A 21226-nucleotide genomic window follows, 5' to 3' on the forward strand; every position below is an offset into this window, starting at 1 on the left:
TGAAAGACTTCCTGGGTGGGGAGTGGTGAGAATGTTTTTGGTTGAAGGCATGGAGGAAAATTTGGCTGCAAGTGAAAGAGGAGGCTGGATGAACTAAGCATTGAGGAGTGAGGAGTATCATCACATTGGCTGAGGGTACAACTGTGCAACTGATGCAACACCCTCTGCTCCACACTCCACATATTAGGGCAGCAATTTTTGGAATTTGTTCATGTTGCTGGCGATAGCTCGCCTACTCTTTGTGAAGGACGTTGTGGCATCTTTAACATTCACCAAGGAATGCCGGCAGATGGGACGTTCATTTAACGTCCAACCGAGGGACGTCACACACATTGATGAAACACCGGGATGACAGTTTATATCTGGGTCGGGATTCAAGCCAGCTTAGGTGAGTGTGCGTACGTCTACGCCATCCTATCAGCCCACAAAACATGACATCATGAAGAATTCAGAACAAATAAAATTTATAAACCGATTTATTAACAAATATTTATTACAGTGAAGGTGCAGCAATTAGAACAAGAAATTGGACAACCAAAAACTGCAGTGAATAGTAAAACAAACAAAAAAAAATCTGTACACTTTCACCAATGTCATTCAACTTACACAATGAATATTTGATGCGAGAATCGCAACAAAAATCAAAGAATCATCAACGTCGCAAACCGAAGGTACGCTGATGACACGGTGATAATTGCGGAGACACATAATGAAGAAATCGGAACAAACAAAAAGAACAATCTATTTAATTGCAAAATATTTATTACAATCAAGGTGCAGTAATTGGAACAAGAAATTGGACAACAAAATATTGTAGGGAAGACTAAAACAAAGCTAAATTCAAAGATTCATCAACGTCACGATCCGAAGGTACGGTGACGACGCAGTGGAAACTTGATATGATCTTCAAGTAACGGTAACGAGTGAACCAGCGAAGAACATGGCACGGCATTAAACGACAGGAAAAAGTAAAAAAATAGAGCAAAAATGAAAGAATTCGATGCAAAACTAACATTTGAACAGGTAAACAACTGGAACAGGTTACAGGAGTACAAAAACCGAGGTAACTCGTTTCACAGAAGATGAAAAGTGCATTAAGAGGATTTGAAGGATCACTATGCCTGGTGCTGGTTTAATGGTTAGGGTGGTGGGCTTGGGATCCTAGGTCCTGAGTTCAAATTCATGTTCAGCTCAGCTGTTGAATTAATACCAGGTGGGGTTAACTCGGCCTGTCATCCTTCCGAAGTCGGCAAAATGAGTGCCAGCATGCTGGTACACTGTGTCGGAGTGGCGACCCGTCCAGGATTGTACCCAATAGCCAAGGAGACTGCTTAGGCAGCACCAACGCTCTGCACAGAGTATGGTCCCAATGGATGGATGGAAGGATCACTCGAGCAAATTATGCCTTTGATCCGTTGCACATTCTTGTGTTCCTATTCAGTCATAAATATTTCCAGAATCTTCTTGTACTCCTTGCTTTCTTTTTACCCCACACGCGTAGCGTTAGTCGATGATCAAGGAACTACAGTAAACCCTCAAATATTTAGGTTCCTGGAAAATGCTTCTTAGTTAAAACCACGATAGTGGAAACCAAGGGCTAATGAGAAAAGGGGGTTTCGGTTGCTGGGCTTCCGGAAAATATAGAGGAAGGTGGGCGGCAGCTAAAAATAACACCATCATTCAAATAAACATGTAAAATACTGTACATATAAAGCATGTTATCATTGAAATAAACATGTACTTAAAATAAATATAGTATAAAATACACAAAAACATAAGACTTTTACCTTTTAAGTTTATTACAAAACAACGAGCTGGGTGAGGATAAACATGTTATGTGCTGTTCGTGCTGTCCTCTGCCATCAATAGAAAACACAAGACTTAGCTTGGGATGATGATGCTTTTATAGCGGGAGGGTGGAGGTTAGAAAGATGTGGTTGTGGAACTTGCGATGACTGTTCAATCATCAGGAGCATGATGACGTCACCTGCTGCATTGCCGCATAGAAGAAGGGTAAAACGATCCTTCGCAACCTTGACCCAGAGCAGATCTTTCCTGCTTGGAGAGGAAGGTATCAGATGGCATCCTCTTCCAAAATAATCGCATCTCTTCGGCGTCTGCCATGGTTGAACTGGAGCCTTCGGCTCCGGCTGCTTCGTGGAAATGTTGGTAAATCCACAATGACTTCTTCCGTATCACTGGTCCACTCAAATGGGTCAATCCACAAAGGTTTCTCCCATATTACCAGTGCATTCAAATGGATAAATCCGCAATGGTTTCAACAGTATTATCGCATTTGACTCATGTTTACCGCACAATCGATTCATTGATCCCATAATGGCGGCCCACACATGCTGTACTTTGACCTCTTACCAACCTATCTAACAACCTTTTTTTGCACAATGTCATAACCTTTGTCTACCATTTAGCACAACTAATGTTGTCCATCGTTTTATATTTGGGCGCCATTATTAACTGTTTTGTGTCCACTACATCTTGTAGAGCTATTTACCGTTACTTGATCATTTAATCAAGCCTCGACGATTATCGCTCTCATCAGCATAACTTAAGTTTGTAAGGTTGATTAATCTTTGATTTTTACCATGCTTATCTCACCGCACATGTTACTAGATGTTGTAGATCTAGTATTACAGGATTTCCAGATGTCATTTCCTGTTCGATGATGATTCATTATTAAATTTAGCATCGTTGCAGTATGAAGGTCTGATTACTACAATTAACATTGCGCGAGAAACAAAAGAAGTCTCGTAATGGGAGGTAATTGTACACACGGACGCAAACAATGACTCATCTCAGCTCAAAAACCACAATTGGCCAAAATTAAAAACCGCGACAACTAAATCGGAACAAAATAGGTTGCCCACGATTAGTCGAAACTCGCGATAATTGAGGGTTTACTGAACTGAATTTCTTCATGTCAAACTTCATAAATTTAACATTGTAGAATATGAATTTCCTTCTTTGCACTTCCATAACCCTGCAGCTTAACAGTACAGTACGTGGGCAAAATTGCATGCCATCTCGACCAATCAAATTTACCTTTGAGGCTCTCAGGAAGGGGGAACATCGAGATTCAGACAAAATGACTGCGTCCAGCAATGCAATGCCTGAAATAACTTTGTCCAAATCAAAAGTCTGGAGGAGGTAATCCTTCCCACGTCCTTTTTTTGTCGAGACTGCGTGGGGTAAGGTGTTCTACGAACTCTCCGTTTGTTGTTGTTGTCGTTGTTGTTGTTTTCCTTCCCTTATCCCCCTCATTTCTCGTGAATAGAATTAAGGCATCCCACAATCTCCACCAATTTCTCCTTGAATATGAAAAATAGTTACAAAAATCGAGGAAATGTCCGTTCAGTTTGCTGATGATGTTTCACTCTGTAGGCAACTTATGGATTTGCAGTTTGGTGTTTCCATGCAGTTTCGCTTGACCATCTGTTTGTTTCCAATAGTTCCTCAAAACTGGAACACATAGAGGAGAAGGGAAGCACCCTCAATGTGTTTTGTGGATCTTTTGAAGTTTTCAGTCGGTCCTCGAAACGTTTACCTTTTCCATGCATCCCCCATACCTCATGGGAACAATATGTTTTGCAATTGAAGACAGTCCTCTTCTCATCGATGCTCTAGATCACTTTTTGCATTTCTTTTGCTCATTTGGAGCGTAGTTTGTCTCGTTTTACGCTTGTTGTACGGGTTCTCCCTCATATGGATTTGCATGTGTTTCCAATGGTTTGATGACTGAGCAAATCCTTTGCCACACGTCCCACAGGTGTATTGGCGCTCACCTGTGTGAATTTGTTTGTGTTGAAGAAAGTGTGACGACTGACGGAATTCTTTGCCACAATCACATTTAAACGGTTTCTCACCGGTGTGGATTCGAGTGTGCATTTTCAGACTTGATGAATGAAAGAAAGCTTTTGCACACACAGTGCATTTGTATGAACGCTCCTGGCTGTGAATTCTCATGTGACATCTATGATGCGACAATTGAATAAATCCTTTAGCGCACACGCTACATGTGTACGGACGCTCTCCTGTGTGAATTAGCATGTGTTTCCCATGGGTTGCTGACTGAGTGAATCCCTTACCACAGACGTCGCACGTGTATGGACGCTCCCCGGTGTGGATTCGAGTGTGCATTTTCAGACTTGATGAATGAAGGAAAGCTTTTGCACACACAGTGCATTTGTATTTACGCTCCTGGCTGTGAATTCTCATGTGACATCTATGATGCGACGATTGAAAAAATCCTTGAGCGCACACGCTACATGTGTACGGACGCTCTCCTGTGTGAATTCGCATGTGTTTCCCATGGGTCGATGACTGAGTGAATCCCTTACCACAGACGTCGCATGTGTATGGACGTTCCCCCGTGTGGATTCGTTTGTGTTCACGATGGTGCGACGATTGACTGAATTCTTTGCCACACACATCACATTTATATGGCTTCTCACCGGTGTGGTTTCGAGTTTGTATTTTCAGACTTGATGAATTGGAGAATGCTTTAGTACACATCTTGCACGTGTGTGGACGCTCTGCTGTGTGAATCTGAATATGTTCCTCACGATGTGACAAATCCTGCAATCCTTTACCACACACCTGACAAGTGTGCAGGTGCTCCCCGGTGTGAACGTCCTTGTTCGTTGGTTTACACGATGAAGGGCGTCCTTTGGCGCATCTTGTGTGCTTTTCAAAAGTTGATGAATCAGAAAAACTTTTTGCACACACCTTGCATCTGTATGGCCCGACCCCCATGTGAATCGCCAAGTGTTTCTTGTAGTTTTCTAATCCACAGAATCTTCTCCCACACACGTCACAGGTATACATCGTTTTTGTAATGCAAGACTTGAAGTGCCCTTCGTAATTCCTCTTCCTATCAGTACTATATGGACAATTGCAGCAGTTGTACTTTTTGGCACTGGAAACTGGATGGTGCCACTCCCTGTGCACCTGCAAAGCAGCTGTTGCGGTGAAGCTATGAGAGCATGAGCTGCACGGGAACTTCCTGATGCATTCTGTTCGTCTCCCTACGATGATCATTCACAGAAAAGAAAAAAAAGGAAAACAATAATCAGTTGTTTTTTTTTTTGCACTATTCTACAAATGTAAACATCACAGAGTCAACATTGACCATTTAACAAGGCAAAGCCTCTCCAGGGTATAAAGATTATAATAGATCTGGGAATAATCTATCTATAATATGGGACATCTACATGGCGATACTGCGCTTGCTAACGACCAAACAGACCGATTACAGGTTCTCTTCCTTTGGGAACTAATATTATTGTAATTTATAATTAGGCTTAAACATCTTTCCCAATATTTTAGTTTCTCTTGACCCTTCAATACCCAGGAGCATATTTCCCATTGATAGGACCAAAATCAAAACGAAAAATAGGACTGCCTGTCCTGAAGCTCACCTGCATCAGGAGCAAGAGTCACTCAAACTGCCTGCAGACCCCCAAAGACTGGGATTTATTATAATGCCATGAACAAACTTTGCTACATCAAGGGTGATGAAGGTTGTGGTCAAGTTTCATTGAAATTCTGTGTGTCGTTCTAAGAAGAGTGCAAATACCTATTTTTGGGGGGTGGGGGGGGGGGTCAGAATCCCCCATAGACTCCTTTAATGAGTACAGAGTTTGATGCAGCAAATATACTTTGGTACATCATGGATGAAGAATGTTGTGGTCAAGTTTCATCCAAATTGTGTGTGTAGTTTTGGAGAAAAGAGCAAATACCTATTTTGGGGGGTCAAAAACACCCCTGTAGACTCCCTTAATGAGCAGAGATTTTGATGCAGTTGATATACTTTGGTAAAATCTGCGTGTTGAAGGTTGTGGTCAAGTTTCATCAAAATTGTGCGTGTAGTTTTGGAGAGGAGAGCAAATACCTATTTTGGGGGGGGGGGTCAATCCCCACCCCATAGACCCCCTTAATGAGTGCAGCTTTTGATGCAGTCGATATTGTTACGAATTTGCGCCCGCCGGTGTGCGAACAGCCGCTTTCCGCTAATAGTAGCCGCTCGCCCACCGGACGGACAATTCAGTCGTGACCTTCCGGAGCAACGCCGGAACCCTGTCACGGGTGGGTCTTCAACCCCACCACGGCCTAGCCAATTTTCTACCCACGCAGAATAGGGTCAATCGCCGAATCTCGATATACCTAAGTACCCGCGTGGGTAGCCTACCGGGAGACCGTACCTCGGCGCAGGTCGGCTTGGACACGAACCGCCCAAGCGGTTCGTTCCGTTCTGCAGTGATAACCGAGCGGGTATTATCGCCCGACCTCGCCGGATCCGATTCTATTTACCGGGTATTTAACAACCCCAACTCTTATTCCGAGATGCAAGATGGCATTTCAATGTGGTGAAAGGAGGACGCAACGGACGGGGTACATTCACACAAACACATTTATTTTACACATGCACATATACGGTCATGCAATCAATGGGGGGAAGGGGGCAAGACACGAGCAAGGTAAAAGCACTACAACCGACGAATAGCAATTTATGTACAGCCACTTAACAGGTTTTACTTCACAAGACACGGCGCCACCAACATTCATTTGAAAGCAAAACCCCAAGAAAAAGGCCACCCCCATAGACAAGGGGTCAGACGGGGCCCGTTGGCCTTTATGGCATGGGACTTGGCAGACCGAACAAATCCCACGAGACCGTTGCAGGTTACCTGCACCCTCGTGGTGCGATGGTGGGCGAGTCGCGGTGTCCGTCCCCCCACGGTAGCGAGAACAGCCGCGGCTGAGCTCGGCCTTTCACGGAGCCAGTGAGCTCTCCCCGGCGTCTCCACACGGATGCGCAGGCTTGCGCGCCAGAGCTGGCAAAGCGGTGCCTCCCGTCCGTGTCCCTGGTGCCGCGAAGAAGTCGAGCAGCCACCACAAAAAAACCACACACGAAGAAAACCACACGAGCTGCCACCACGAAGGAAAAAAACCACGAGCTGCCAGACCTGGCGTCCTGCATGCCCTTATATTGCTCACGCCACGCCCCTCCACTCTCGCCCCGCCCTCCTTCCAGAACCTTCTGGAAAAGGGGCGTGCCCTCTCGCCCCCCTCCCCGCGTGCCTCACGGGGGCCGAGAGAATCAGAATTGGCACAGGTCCAGGGAGAATCAGGCGGGAAAATCCGCGCGCCATCGGAACTCCTCTGGTTTCCTTCGCTTCGTCGAGACGGTTACATTAACGGAGCGGGCCGTGGTTTGGCGTGTGGAGACCGCCGCGAAGCGGTGGTCGAGAGCGACGTTGGTGGTGGTGATTTTGGAGCGATGTTGGTTGTTGTAATGGTGGTTGCTGTGGTTTGAGGTTGAAATGTGGTTGGTCCAAAATAATGATGGGAAAAGAAAAACACATATCAAAGAATCACAGCCCTGTGACACGAATAAATCCCATTCAACAACGGTGGGGAAATCTAACTGAACACGGACTTATTGGCATAACGAAGGACCTTTATGGTGTTCTGCGAATTTCCACAGCAGTAACAATATTTTACATTATGGGTGATGATGGTTGTGGTCAAATTTCATCAAAATCGTGTGTGTAGTTTTGGAGAAAAATCAAATACCTATTTGAGGGGTCAAACCCCCACCCCGTAGACCCCCTTAATGAGCGCAGCTTTTGATGCAGTTGATAAACTTTGGTTCGTCATGGGTGATGAAGGTTGTGGTCAACTGTCATCGGAATTGTCTGTAGTTTCGCAGAAGAGAACAAATACCTATTTTGGGGGCTCAAACCCACTCCCACCTGTAAATCCCCTAAAGGAGCACAGATTTTGATGTGGTTGATAAATTTTGGTACAGAACCTGTGATGAAGGTTGTGATCAAGTTTAATCAAAATTATGTGTGTCGTCTCGGAGAAGAGAGCAAATACATATTTTGGTGGGTTCAACCCCCCTCTCCCTCCTCACTGTAGACCCCTTAATCAGTGCAGATTTTTATGTGGTTGATATACTTTGGTACATTACGGGCGATGAAGGTCGTGGTCAAGTTTCATCAAAATTATGTGTATAGTTTTGCAGAAGAGAGCAAATACCTATTGTGGGGGGGCGGGGTCATCAACCCCCCCCCCCGTAGGCTCCCTTAATGAGCGCAAATTTCGATATGGTCAATACACCTTTGTTAGGCATCAGATATGAAGCTTGTCACTGAGGTTCATCAAAATTGTGTGTTTAGTTCAAGCGATAATGACTGAAGTGTTTACGGACTGACTGACTCACGCACCTACGGACACTGCTCATTCACATAATCTCACCTGACTAAAGTCCAGGTGAGCTGAAAATGTTGCACAATTAAAGCTCAAACTTGTTTGTGTATTCATTTCCATTCTGCATACCCATCGTCTATGAATTTCCATTCTGCATCCTGTGGTAACATGAATTTTTAATTGAATTTATAACTAGTGTGTACTAGGTGCGGTGGGAAGCAAGAAGCATGCGGGCCGCCATCTACTCCGCTTTATTGCGCGACCAGAAGCACAGTCTTACCACCCCTAGCGGGCGAGGCATGATATACGAAAACCCAATCACGTGACACAGCACAATAACGAGGTAAAATGCCAATTCGCCTTAGCTAGTGCTTTAGAAAGAATTTAATAAATATATGCTGGGAAAAGCTAGTAGGGAGGCTTGTGCACATTTCTCGGGAGTAGTAAAAACCTTGTAAACCTTATCACATTCTTTTCACCTCCCTCTTCCTGACCACCTGGAGTGAAAAGTCCGATAAGGAACTGTTTTTCATGCTGTGTTTGTGATTTCAAGCCCCACAAGACCCATCTGTTCTTTCTCAAAGCCTCTGTGTGTTTGTTAGTGATTGATCAGTCCTTTTCAAACTATAGTCCATAAAATATAGCCACACCTTGTTAAGATTGCCTTTATACTTGATGGAACCCCTGTTAAGGTAGGACTGATTGAGATTCGCTCCAGGCTATCTTCCATGTGCACGTTTCTGTCTTTTATTGCATTACTGAATAAACAGCTTTAGTTGAATTATGAAGTTATTTCTGTTTCAAGGTGGTCAAAAATAGCAATACCCTCTGCATACGGAATGCAAATATTTAAGTGCAATCGGTTTGCTTCCCGGTGGAGATACATTTGAAATGGTGGGTTTGGGGGGTGATAAAATAAAGAAATTGATGATGATTAAAACTTGATATTAAAATAAAATATATTAATCCTGAAATAAAAATGTACTCAAATATGATATGATTCTTTTTAAGTATGTATCCATTTAGAATTAACATAATTATATTTCTCTACTGTATGGAAAGATCACCTGTATATTAAATGTGTAAACAGGTTGAACTTTGCCAGTAAGTTGAATATAAAGAAGAATTGCCTGTCATGTAAACTATCTTGAGAATTTTGTATGAAAGACACAAACAAGTTGGAATGTGGATTTAAGAAAATGTCCAGATGTTTCCGCTAAGCTCTAGTCGCTTGAAGATAATACATCTTCCCAGTTTTGGGAGAAGCAGACTGACTTTTAACCTACATAAGATGGAAACTTGTTTGAATGGCCATGAGGGTTGGCGTTTGAATATGTGTTCCAACCATTTAAGCAGGAGCTGTCAAAGAAGACTGAAGATAAGGTTCACCTGGAAATTGTCAAGACCAGGCAAACTGGCATCAGTGTCAGAAAATTATAAAAACTGTGTCTTACTGACAACTATATAAAGATGAAGATTCTTCAATTGTGTGGAGAGATCTGGAGTGAATCTGTCTGTCCAGAACCTCCTGTGCATGCAAATATAAATATGTGTGTTTGTTCAATAAATGTTTTAAATTGTACTGACGTTGTGTATTTGTATTAACATCGCCAAATCATCGTCAAATGCGGAGGTGCCGCGCTACGTCAGCTAAAGTCTCTGCTCTTGGTTGTAGGGCCTACTGAATGGAAGATGCTTTGTCACCAAAGTGCCACTACTTAATGTTTCTACATCAATTTAATCAATAATTAAAAGTTTTTATTGTGACATTGATGTTTAGCATGTCAACATAATGCGGTACACTATACACACACTAAATGGGCAAACTGACTTCATTGCAGTCTGCCTAAACCAGTGTCAGCGGCTACACTGCTAAACGCAGCATCAGTCGGCATACATGGCTTTAGAAGCGTTGTTTGGCGAGATGCTCACTCCTCCTCCTACAGAAAGGAATCAATCCATGGATGTGTTCTGCCTCCCCTGTTTCTGTTGAGAAGAACCGCTTTAACGTAAAAACACAAAAAAGTTTTTTTTGAAAAATCAATTTTTAACAAAGCTAAGGATGTGTACTTTGGCCTGAAGACCAAAGTACCCAGTCAAACAAAGCTTGTCAAATGAATACACACGCACTTTGGCCCAAACACCAAATCTCATTGTCATGGTCACAGCAAAACACATCCATCTCAACCCACAGGGCCAGAATGCATGTTAGCTTTGCACAACTTTATCAGTTAGCCACCCACTGTAAAGAGTGGAGTCTCTCCAGAAAGTAAAGAGAAATTTCCTCAAGAACCTCTTAAATGGAATGGTGAGAATGAACCCCGATGCCACACCAACGGTTGTTGTAAGGGTCAGTGTGCCGACGATGACTGGCCTACTCGCAGATGGCACCACGGGCTTTGAAGGAACACACCGGGCATATTATTGTCGTGTCCAGGTCAGTTAGCACCTGGACGGATGAGCCAAACTGGCTTTTTACTCCCTCAGACATTCCGAATTATGGCGGACAATGCGCGTGCAGGTCGTGAGGAGAAACACGAGAACCTCAAAGCTTTCAAAACGAATGGGTTTATTGCCAAAACCAAAAAAGAACCAGAGTAAGATTGACCAGCGGAGGGATATGATGGCGGTAGTGGTGGGGAATAAAGGAGGTAACGGAATCGATAATAAATAATGATGTACAAGGAGAATAAAAATGAAGCTAAAGAAATCTGAGGCGCTGTACACCAGACTCAGTCACTGACGGAGAAAGGGACAAAAACCGGGGGACTCAGCTCTGGTGGTAGCGGGTGGAAGCACGGGCACGGGGCAGCCATGAACAAGCGATGAGGATGGACAATGAGCAGGACGATGAGGAGATGAAGCACATGGGCAGGTTGATGAACAGACGCAGAGACAGGCAAGCAAGATAACCTCCTCAAAACTTTCCTCACACTCCTTCTCCTCAAACCAACCCCATTCTCCTCAGATGTTGATGGTTGGCTCCTCAGGCTTCGACGTGCCTCACCCACTCGATGAACTTCTCACAAGCCTCGTTCACCTCAGGTTCTTTCTCTTCAGACTCAATCCTCCTCACACTCCACAAACCTTGTCCACTTGATTCGGCCCCTCCGTCTTCTCTTTGGGCAATAGAAAACTGCGCCCCCCCCTCGAGGCGATCCAAGCTCCACCCCTTGGAAGGCAACAAATGCTCTTCCCCTTGCTCTCGAGGTGATATTGTTATGAATCTGGAAGCCATTGCACACAAACAGACAGCAGTCCCCGTAGTTCAGTTATTTCGATAAGTATGTGTTTATAGTTAGAATCCCTCCTTCTGTCTGAGGGGAATTTTGTGTGTGTGCTTATGGGCTATTTTTTTAGTCAGGATTATTACATCCACTGCAACAACACCACCGTCCCGCACTCGACCCGGTCGCAATTGCCAACGTGTTTTTGGCTGAAGGCGTGGGCGGAGCCTCCATCGCTTCAGATCGAGGCTCCACCCCAAGGCAGGGCATGGACGTTTCCTCCAGCGAATGAGTAAAGGGCGAGCATGACACGCACGCCCCAGCCAATCGGGAGGTGACCACGAGTCGTCCGACAACCCCTCGTCCAATCAGGAGGCGAGTGGCGAGGAGAAGAGACCCCTCCCACTTCAGAAGAGTAGAGTGGTTGTCAGGACCAGGGTTCGGCAGAGAGGAGATCGTGGCGATTGCTGAGCGGTCTGTCGTCGTGGCTGAGTGGTTGTCGACGAGGGCTCTGCAGATGGTCGTGGTTGTGGTTGGAGCGGTCTGCGGTCCTTTGGAGGGCAAGTCTGGTGACCGAGCAGCCAGGATCGTGGGCCGTGGACTTCGGGTCGTGGGTTTGAGTCCCACCGTGGTGGTTCGGTTCGGTGTGACCGCACGAGGCGGGACAGGTACCCCGGCCTGGCTCTACCGACGAAAGACCCACGGCGTCCAGTTTCTTTTGGGTGTGTGGGTGTGTGTGTCCGTGGGCCCCGTCTGTAAGTAGAAATTGTCAGTGCTTTCCTTTGCTTGTGCATTACATTTCATTATTCGTGATAACTCTGCTCTTTGTGTGCTTCCCCTCCCCGATTATTGTTATAAATAAACCCCTGTTAAAAGTACCAGCTCGTTTTCTGTGCTTTCCTCCATTGGCCAAGCATGGTGCGGGTTTGAGAATTAGTAAGGCCGTTCGTGGCGTAAATTGTTCATTTGGACCGACGGATCTTGGTAACCCCCGCTCGGTTTACACCCGGATCGGGCTCGGTAAACGGTCCGTTCCGCCCGAGGTCCGTCGAGGGTGTGGTTTTCCCTGGTAGTTGGACGACATGGGTATTTAGGTATATTGAAATTAGGCAATTAACGCTACCCCACGCCGTCGAAATATTGGCGACCACGGTCTGCTAAGGGACCCGTGAACTCTCGGACTTATCCGAGTCACGACCTAAATTCCGGGTGTTCGGTGGGAGATGACTCTATTGCTCTCCCAGGTGGTCGTTTATCGCCACCGAACCCCGGCCCACAACAATATAAGCTGTAAACCTTTTTCTCTTGCAAACTCTCTCGGCACCCCCCGTCGATGTTGACATAGAGGGTATACGCACAATTTTATTAACTACAATCCCATACTAATTATTACCATGCACCACCCTTTGTATGTTGCACATTCAAACAGGACAATTCTTAAGCTAACATTTCCCTCCTTATTACATTAAGATGGGCTAACTACTCATACACAGACCACACTACTCTATACATTCCTGTCTGCTCTATGGTCATATCTACCCCACCCCCCCTCCACCCACAAATGTAACATTATCTTGTCTACATCTGAGTAACGTGCTAAAAAATCCTGGAAATCATTTTTATTTTTTAAATATCACTTTATAAAATAAATAGTACGTAGAATTTTGTTCATATATGACCGAATTCTCACCAATTAACATGACCCCAAATCTGATCATCGGTCTGACATTTCGAACCACTGACAGAGAAATCAGAGTTTTCAAGCAAGGTTTATGACCCCCCCCCCTTGCTGTGTGTTGTGTGATAGCTCTCATACGAGGCTCGACAATGTATATAAAAAAATAAATAAATACATAAAAAAATTCTGCTGTTTTTTGTTTTGGGCCAAACTTGCGATGAGTGGGGTATGACCTTCTTAATTTCAACCCAAGAGGAAAGTTGTTCATGATGTTCGTGAAGAAGGCTCACAATCGAGCGGTGAAAGGTCGGAGGCTGGTGTGAGAACTGAAAACACTGACTGGTGTGCACACAGGCGAAGTGTCGTAATGGCAAGCAAGGTGGAGTGTATCTGCTGTCATGAAGTTCCTGCTGTGATTTCACTGAACCAATCTGACCGTGAAAGTTGTGTGACAGAACGAAGCGTTCCAGTCCATTTGACTGAATAAGGAAGTTCTTGAAACGGCTTAAGATTGGGCAAAACAATCGATTACCCGGTTAAAATTGATTCCCTCCATCGGAACTGGGAAGCAAACCCTAAATTCTGCAGAGCCGATTGCCCATCTGTAATGGTGCCAAATCTTTGGAGTCGATTCCTCAGATGCCTTATCTCACTTCGTCCAATGAGAATCTGTTCGTTGGTTCAGCAAATTGTATCAAAAGCTTCTCCTGTCATTGTTTTTTTTTTTTTTTTTTACCAAACAGCCGAAGACGAGTCTGTTTTTCTGTGTCTAGTTTGTTCAGGTTTTGAAGAAAATTAGCAGACATGAACTCACAAACTCGAACCTCTCCTTCCGGGATCCGACAGACCGCATCGTCCAATTATATCTGTATTGTGAAATCCCAAAATCATCTTTCAAACAAAATTTTCCTGCAAAAGTTTCCTCCACGAGACCCCAACGCACATGAACAGTAGCCACAAATTGCTTTGGCATATATCTCTCTGGGGGCCGGATTTGGCCTCTGTGGGGCAGAGTTCACGCGAGCGCACTTCGACCCCACACGAGGCGGGTTTCCGGGTCGCAGGGGTTGCCACCCGATCTCTGACCCCGCAAGGGGCATTATCATTGGCTCTCAATGACTAAGCACACATACAAATGAAATATCTCACCAGGGGTTTCTTACATGATGGATGCAACTCCCCAGGGTCCTTTTCCATAACTGCAACAGTATCAAGAGTAGAGTTTGAGGCTAAATCACGATCAGTTAAAGAAATCTCGGTGCAAGCTTACTCCACCACAGCACAATGCAGACTGAAAACATTGTGGGTGGTAGAAGATGGCGGAAGACATCACCTCTACGCATGCTGTGGTCACAGCACCACATTCAAACCCATGTGAATCAAGTTTTATGCACGTTTGGGAAATAAGGGTTGCATTTATTCCCACATGCATAAACAAATCGACATTGCGAAGACGCACATTGGAGGAGGGTTTTCTGTATGTCTATTCATTACGTACAACTGCAATGTGACTGTGTCCATTAAATACGTACAATTGGAACGTGAGTACGTCTATAAATTGCGTATTGGAACATATTAATTCCATATAAATTAAATATTTTAAAATTATTTACGCAACAGTGTGCAAACAAATACCACACAAAACAAGTCATGACGAGGGTCTGCAATCTCTGATTGCTCTTTCTAGTTATATAGTTGGAATGACTTGATATTCACTTTAAAAGATTATTTTGTTGAGAAATTGCTCACCTTGAAACATGAGGATACATTCATGAAAAATTTACTTTTTGGGAGGAAGCAATCCCTGGAAAAGGGTATTTGCTTTGTCAGGATTATTCCATAACTATATCGGTTGGCCAATGACTGCAAAGACTATGGGTTTGACAAATATTCACAAATGTTGAAAACTAATTTATTTGTGCATTGTCACCCAATTGCTTCAAAATAAGAGGAAGAAGATGAAGATCGATCTGCAGTTTACACAACTCACCATCTTCCAGGTCTCTTCCCTCTTCTTCCAGACCAACAGAGTCCTTGTCTTCTCCCTTGTGCCACAGGTCTTCACCAGGAGGTCCTCGAGCACGTCCTTCAGCCTCCTTGACGTTCGTTACACTTTCGAGCTGTTGTTGGCCTTGCGACACAAGGCACGACTCCATGAAACGGCAGAGCTCGGCATACATGGTTGAGGTGAACCTTCGTGCAGCTAAAGAACAGAATTGAACCCTCCTCGGAGGGGGCTCGGCATGTGCACAGAGCGCTCCAAGGATCTCGATCCCCAGCTCCGTAACCGCGGCTCGAAGCGATTCCTCGGTCAAGCCCTGGCTCTCCAGCCATATTGGGATGGGATAAACGCCACCCCGAGGTTTTATATAGTTTCTCTTGTTCTTGTTTGAGTTCCAAAACCAATCTCTCAACACAGACAATGCAGGGCCTGTTCATCAGACAAAAAAAAAGAAGGAAATTAGACATTATAACAAGCAGACATTAAATATGGTTATGTGGAAGGGGGAGAGGTGGATTCATCGCAAAATGGGTATGCTTGAGGAGGTTAGATGGGAAGAACGTTTTGTGTAAAACATTTATACAAGTGAGGCCAGGTGAAGGACTTGAGGTAAGTGTGTTGAACACAGCAACCAGGGAGGTGGAATTCAGTTTTAACAACATTATGTATGTTCAAATGGACGGTGTGGCCATGGGTTCTCCATTAAGTCCAGCTCTTGCAAATATCTTTGTCGGCTATCCTGAAATCCAGAAACTTAGTGGTCGACAAGGGGTCGATTACCCCATCGTATACTATCGGTATGTGCTCCGCACAGGAATCCCGTGGATGACGGCGGGTCTGAAGGAGTATATGTCACAGTTAATTGTAAAATTGTAGAGGCTGCCACCATTATTATTTTTTCTCATCACCACTATAATATTATATTTTCCCCACCATGTTTTATATGCAGAAGACTCGAGTTCAAAAATGTTAAGATTTATTGCCGCATCAGATAAAAAAACCATAATGCCTCAACAATGTGAGGCTGGTTTCATGTCATCATTTGCGACTTAATTAATTCTCATTCTCTAGCAAATTCCGTTGGTCCCATGTCAATCAGCTGAACTTGAAACTTGAATGTTACACAATCAGGTGATGACGTCATAATTCGGAAACCGGGAAGTCGGAAGTAATTGTCTTCCATTGACTGTAGCATTATTTTTTTCATTCTATTGCAAATGGCGTTGGCCCTCATGTCAATCGGCTGAACTTGAAAAATTAACGTTACGCAATCAGGTGATGACGTCATAATTCGGAAACCGCAAGTCGGAAGTACAATTCTTTTACATCGGGACACTCCCGGGTACATGTTCTGTCAGCATGTGAAGCTTGGTGAGGATCAGTCCAGTACTTTTCGCGTGCATAGGTCACAGACAAACACACACACACACACACACACACACACACACACACACACACACACACTTTCAACTTTATATATATATATATATATATATATATATATATATATATATATATATATATATATATATATATATTGATGTGAGAATGCATTAAATGTGAAAGATTTAAAGTTACCAATGTCATTGAGAGATATTCCTAAATTTGAGAAAATGAATAATAGTAGGGTAAGAATACTGATTCTGGCTCACTTTTCCCCATGTAAATGAATGGGGGATTTTCAGCGATTCATATTTTTTTCCCTAAAAATAAACCCCCTTTTTATCCCAAGGTATATTTATTTGTCTCCCCTTTTAACTTGGAGGTTGAACCTCATTGAATTGAACACCTGAGGGTTGAACAGCTCACTCATTGAACCGAAAAAGATTTGTTCATTCTCAAATTCCTTCAATAGTTTAATTTTCTTTGCACAATAATCCCCATCTAAAATATTGACAAACAAAACATTTGAATCTTTATATTTTTGAAGATACCCCTTTTGTGCCATTACGAAATGATAAACTTCTCTTAATGCTCTCATCTGACCACCTCCTGAGCCACATATCATTTTGAGATTATAGTAAATTGTTTTTTCATTGTTCAATTGATAACCATCAAAGTTTTCAGTCCATTCAAGGATATTCATTTTTTTCTTTACATCCTCTAACTTACTAGTTTTTAAATTAATTCGCTTATTTGTTTTATTTACCTTTGTTTTAGTTATTTTTTCAATAAGACTTATTTGATATTTTTCACATTCATTATGTTTTCCATTTATATACCAAGACTGAGATTTTCTCCACTCTTTAGTTTGATTAATACTTGGTTTAACCATTTATATATTGTGAAAAAACGCGACGGTAGCCCTTAAAAAACCCTAACCCATCTTCCCATCGTTAAAACATAATCTATTTTATACACTCTATCATACAATATCCATATGGAACACAATCTATTCCATTATCTAAAATAAATCTCTTATCATCAAAGGCTCCTAATGCCTTTTTATTTACTTCTTCACTATATATGTTATGTTTATAACTTCTTATTGTATTCATTTTCCTATATTCTTCTTTCTTATTCATCAAACAATTATAATAATTTCTAAAAGTTATTGATTTCTTTATTACATATTTCTTTATTCCCTTTAACCTCTTATCAATCTGTTCACCATACTTATAAGCATATGCCTTTGCTCTCAATCCAATAAACTCACTCATTACTTTTCCACCCAACTCATCCTTAAACTTACCAATAACCTTTTCATTCTTTTTGGAAAATAACTCACTCTTCTTGCTGAAATTACTTGTATCATATACTCCAATATTTTTCTTCATATCTTCATAAACATCATCAGTTTTTATATCTAGGATAAAACTATCAGTATCCATATACAACAATGAAACATTTTCACCATACTCTTTCTTTAAGTCATTATACAAATAATCATACATCAATATCTTTGATAAATCAAGAACTGCTGTTCCAATATAAATTGGTTTATCCATTACAATACTTTCCTTTTTCATATGAATTGCAGAAAAGTTCTCTGAAAAAACCTCTTCTCTCTCAAAACTTGGTTTATTTATCAATCTCGAAGCTTCTTTCCAAGATGTTGCGAATCTAATGTTTTGCCTGTTTCTAACATTTTCCATAGTCTTTCCAAATACAGCATTATTCATTAATTTATAAAAGTCCCCTTCAAATTTTACTTTTGTATTTGCTCTCATATCTGTATTGAATTGAATATACTTTTTCACCCAAGGACTTTGTTTAAATTTTAAAACTCTATGAATTTTAGCTACTCTCAATCCTTCTCTCAAAAACTGTTTTAAGCTTCTCTGATGTAAAACATATCCCTCTTTATCATAGAATGTTGTTAATAACTTTTCTGTTGATTTGCCTTTAATATTAAAACTTTTATGATAATCACTGAACCATTCTTTCTTTGGGGTTTCTTTCTCACATGCAAAAGGAAGGTCTTTATGCTTATTATGAAGAACACTCGGGTACCTCAAATCAACTTCAAAATAATAACCTTCTTCTTCGTCATTCAATTCCTCTTGAGAAGAAATAACAATATTCATCAAAGCCTTTTCATAATCCTTTTCTTCCACCCACTCTAATTTACCATAAGGTAGAGATTGAGACATTGCCCATCCATACAAATTATTAGCATCAAAATACATCAAATAATTACTATCTTTTTCACTATCATAATTTGGGAGATATTTATTATTTGCTTTCGCATATCTTTTTGAACATACTTGTGATATTCCACCTCTCTTGGACTTCTCAATCATCAAAAGCATATCAACATCACTGATTAAATCTATATCTTGTTTTGTCATTTTCAACATTGCACTCCAAGCTAAACCAGGAGCTGTGAAATAGTGGGCAGGGTCTAATCCATAACAATTTTTATTATGACAGAGTGTTCTAAAAGCCTCAAACACATCAGCTAACAATAAAACATCTGTTTTTAGATATAAATCATGATATTCTCCAAGGTTCTTTATCTTAAATATTTTCCATATTTCTTGTGCGTGTTTATATTCCTTATCACTTATCTCTTCTTCATAAAGGTTATTATAGAAACTTTCTTTTGAAGGAAGTTGTGTTTCTTTAAATCTCATAAATGAATCCATATAATCATAAGGATAAATTCCCTTACTTGTAAGAATTTTCTCTTTACTTTGAATTTCATTCCTTGTTTGAATTTCCTCTCTCGTAAGAATTCCTTCTTTAATCAGAATTTCATCTTTAATCTGAATTTCCTCTTTAGTTCGAATTTTCTTTATAATTAGAATTTCATCTTCAGTTAGAATTTCTTCATTAATTAGAGTTTCCTCTTTACTTTGAATTCTCTCTTTAATCTGAATTTCCTCTTTAGTGAGAATTTCCTCTTTTGGAAAGAATGAATTAAGATTTGGAAAAGAGTCCGTGGAGCTTAGATTTGATGCGAGGTAGGCTAGTGGTGTTCCCATAAACTTGTAAGAATCTAGAAACCTAATACGAGTTAAAGGTTTTGTGAATATCATTTTTGAAAATGAAATATACTTTTGACTTGTGTTTGTTATAGCAGAAATATTCCCTGGTGTTTTTGAAAGTTCATTTATAAATAGATGTGTATCATAGTTGGCGCTGTTGTGAAGAAAGACTGGAATAAAAGAAGGTAATTTATAATTAAGATTACAACAGGAATGAGCGGGACCTCGATATTTACCAGTAAGATGACAATGGTCTCTAACTTTAGACTCCTTAATTTCCCCCTCACAAATATGACAGATATTGTTCATTCTAAATTCTAATTTTTCTTCTTTGGTTAATTTCATCAGTTCATTTGTTTCTTTCATTAATTTAGTGAGTCTTATACAATCCTTTTCTAATCGCTTTACAAACTCTTGTGAAGCATTTTTTCCACGATAATGTTCAAGTTTGTTATACTTTTCTCCAACAGATGATTTGATATAATAACAGAAACCACAAGGAATATGTTTTTGATATTTATTTGTATATGGTTCTTTTGGATTAGGAGAAGCAGTATTTATCTTTTTAAGGATACATTCAAAATCAGCGTATATCACAAATGGGTGCATGATAGATTTATTATAATCTTCAAAATAAATCTTTTCACCAGGTTTAGGCATTGTAATTACAGCTGATTTATGATTACTACAATATTTTGAATGTTGTTCTAATCGTTCTTTTGTATGAAATGAATTAAGACATCGCTTACAAGGATATCTTTTGTTTGCTGTTCTGAATACCTGAGAAGAGATTAATCTTGATAAATTATTGATGTATGTGTAATGTGAATTCTTTCCAACACTAAAATATAAAAGGTCAATGTGTGTTTCTTCATTTTTATAGTTGTTTGAAATTTTTAATATTTGAACTTTGTTTGTATCCGTTAATCCATATACATTAATAGAAAGATTATTCCTTTTCTCAAATTTAGGAATATCTGTTAGTGGCATTGGGAATTTAAAATCTTTAATGTCCAAGGTATTCTCATATTTCATATATTGTTTTACTCTTTCTGAATTACATTTTGGTGGATGAAAGTGAGCAAGAACAGACCAGAGAAAACATTTATTATCATTGTTCTTAATATTAACAACTGCCTTCTTTCGTTTTATTTCTTTTGGTAATTCAATACAAGAAGAAGCTTTAAGAGGGTTTGATTTTAGAATGTGTATATCTAAAAAGATGATTTTTTTAATATTGAATCCACTTCCTACCACTGTATTATCAACATCCTCCTCTTGTTTTGATAGTTCTTCATAAACCCCACTATTCAAAAAATCTTGAAATGATGTTATAAAATGAAGACCTGTTCTCATATAAGGAGTATGTTCTTCATCTTGTCTTTTCATATTCATTTTCACTCCCATATAAAACTTTAAAGTTTTCATTTCTTTTAATGTCTTTTTAATAAATTTTTCAACATCGGGTTTCACTATTTCAATTGATTCAGCTATTGATGATGGACCGGGTTCTCCAAATTGAAAAATCCTTATTTTTATATGCCCTTTAAATGCCCCATCAGTGTTTTTAATATAATAGTCTCCCTTTACTTTAAACTCATTTTTCTTGTGTTTTTGTGATTGAAGATGTTGATTATAACTACTCTTCAAAACATCC

The 21226-nt window shown here is 41.0% G+C and overlaps 1 protein-coding gene across 2 annotated transcripts in view; it reads right to left on the bottom strand.

The window, feature by feature from the left end:
- Window positions 1-449: 449 nt before the first annotated feature.
- The window catches only part of LOC147033626 (uncharacterized), a 40422-nt gene continuing 19645 nt past the window's right edge, over window positions 450-21226 (bottom strand). For both annotated transcript variants that reach the window (XM_085857224.1, XM_085857217.1), the window contains exons 3-4: window positions 15128-15568; window positions 450-5042 (exon numbers count right to left, since the gene is read on the bottom strand). In XM_085857224.1, coding sequence (XP_085713350.1) covers window positions 3628-5042; window positions 15128-15568 — 1856 coding nt within the window. In that variant the 3' untranslated portion in view covers window positions 450-3627. The remainder of the gene's footprint in view (window positions 5043-15127; window positions 15569-21226) is intronic.

The sequence above is a fragment of the Eptatretus burgeri genome, chromosome 2 (genome assembly GCF_056783735.1).
Source record: "Eptatretus burgeri isolate ZD-2024b chromosome 2, Ebu_testis_v1, whole genome shotgun sequence".
NCBI classification, from domain to species: domain Eukaryota; kingdom Metazoa; phylum Chordata; class Myxini; order Myxiniformes; family Myxinidae; genus Eptatretus; species Eptatretus burgeri.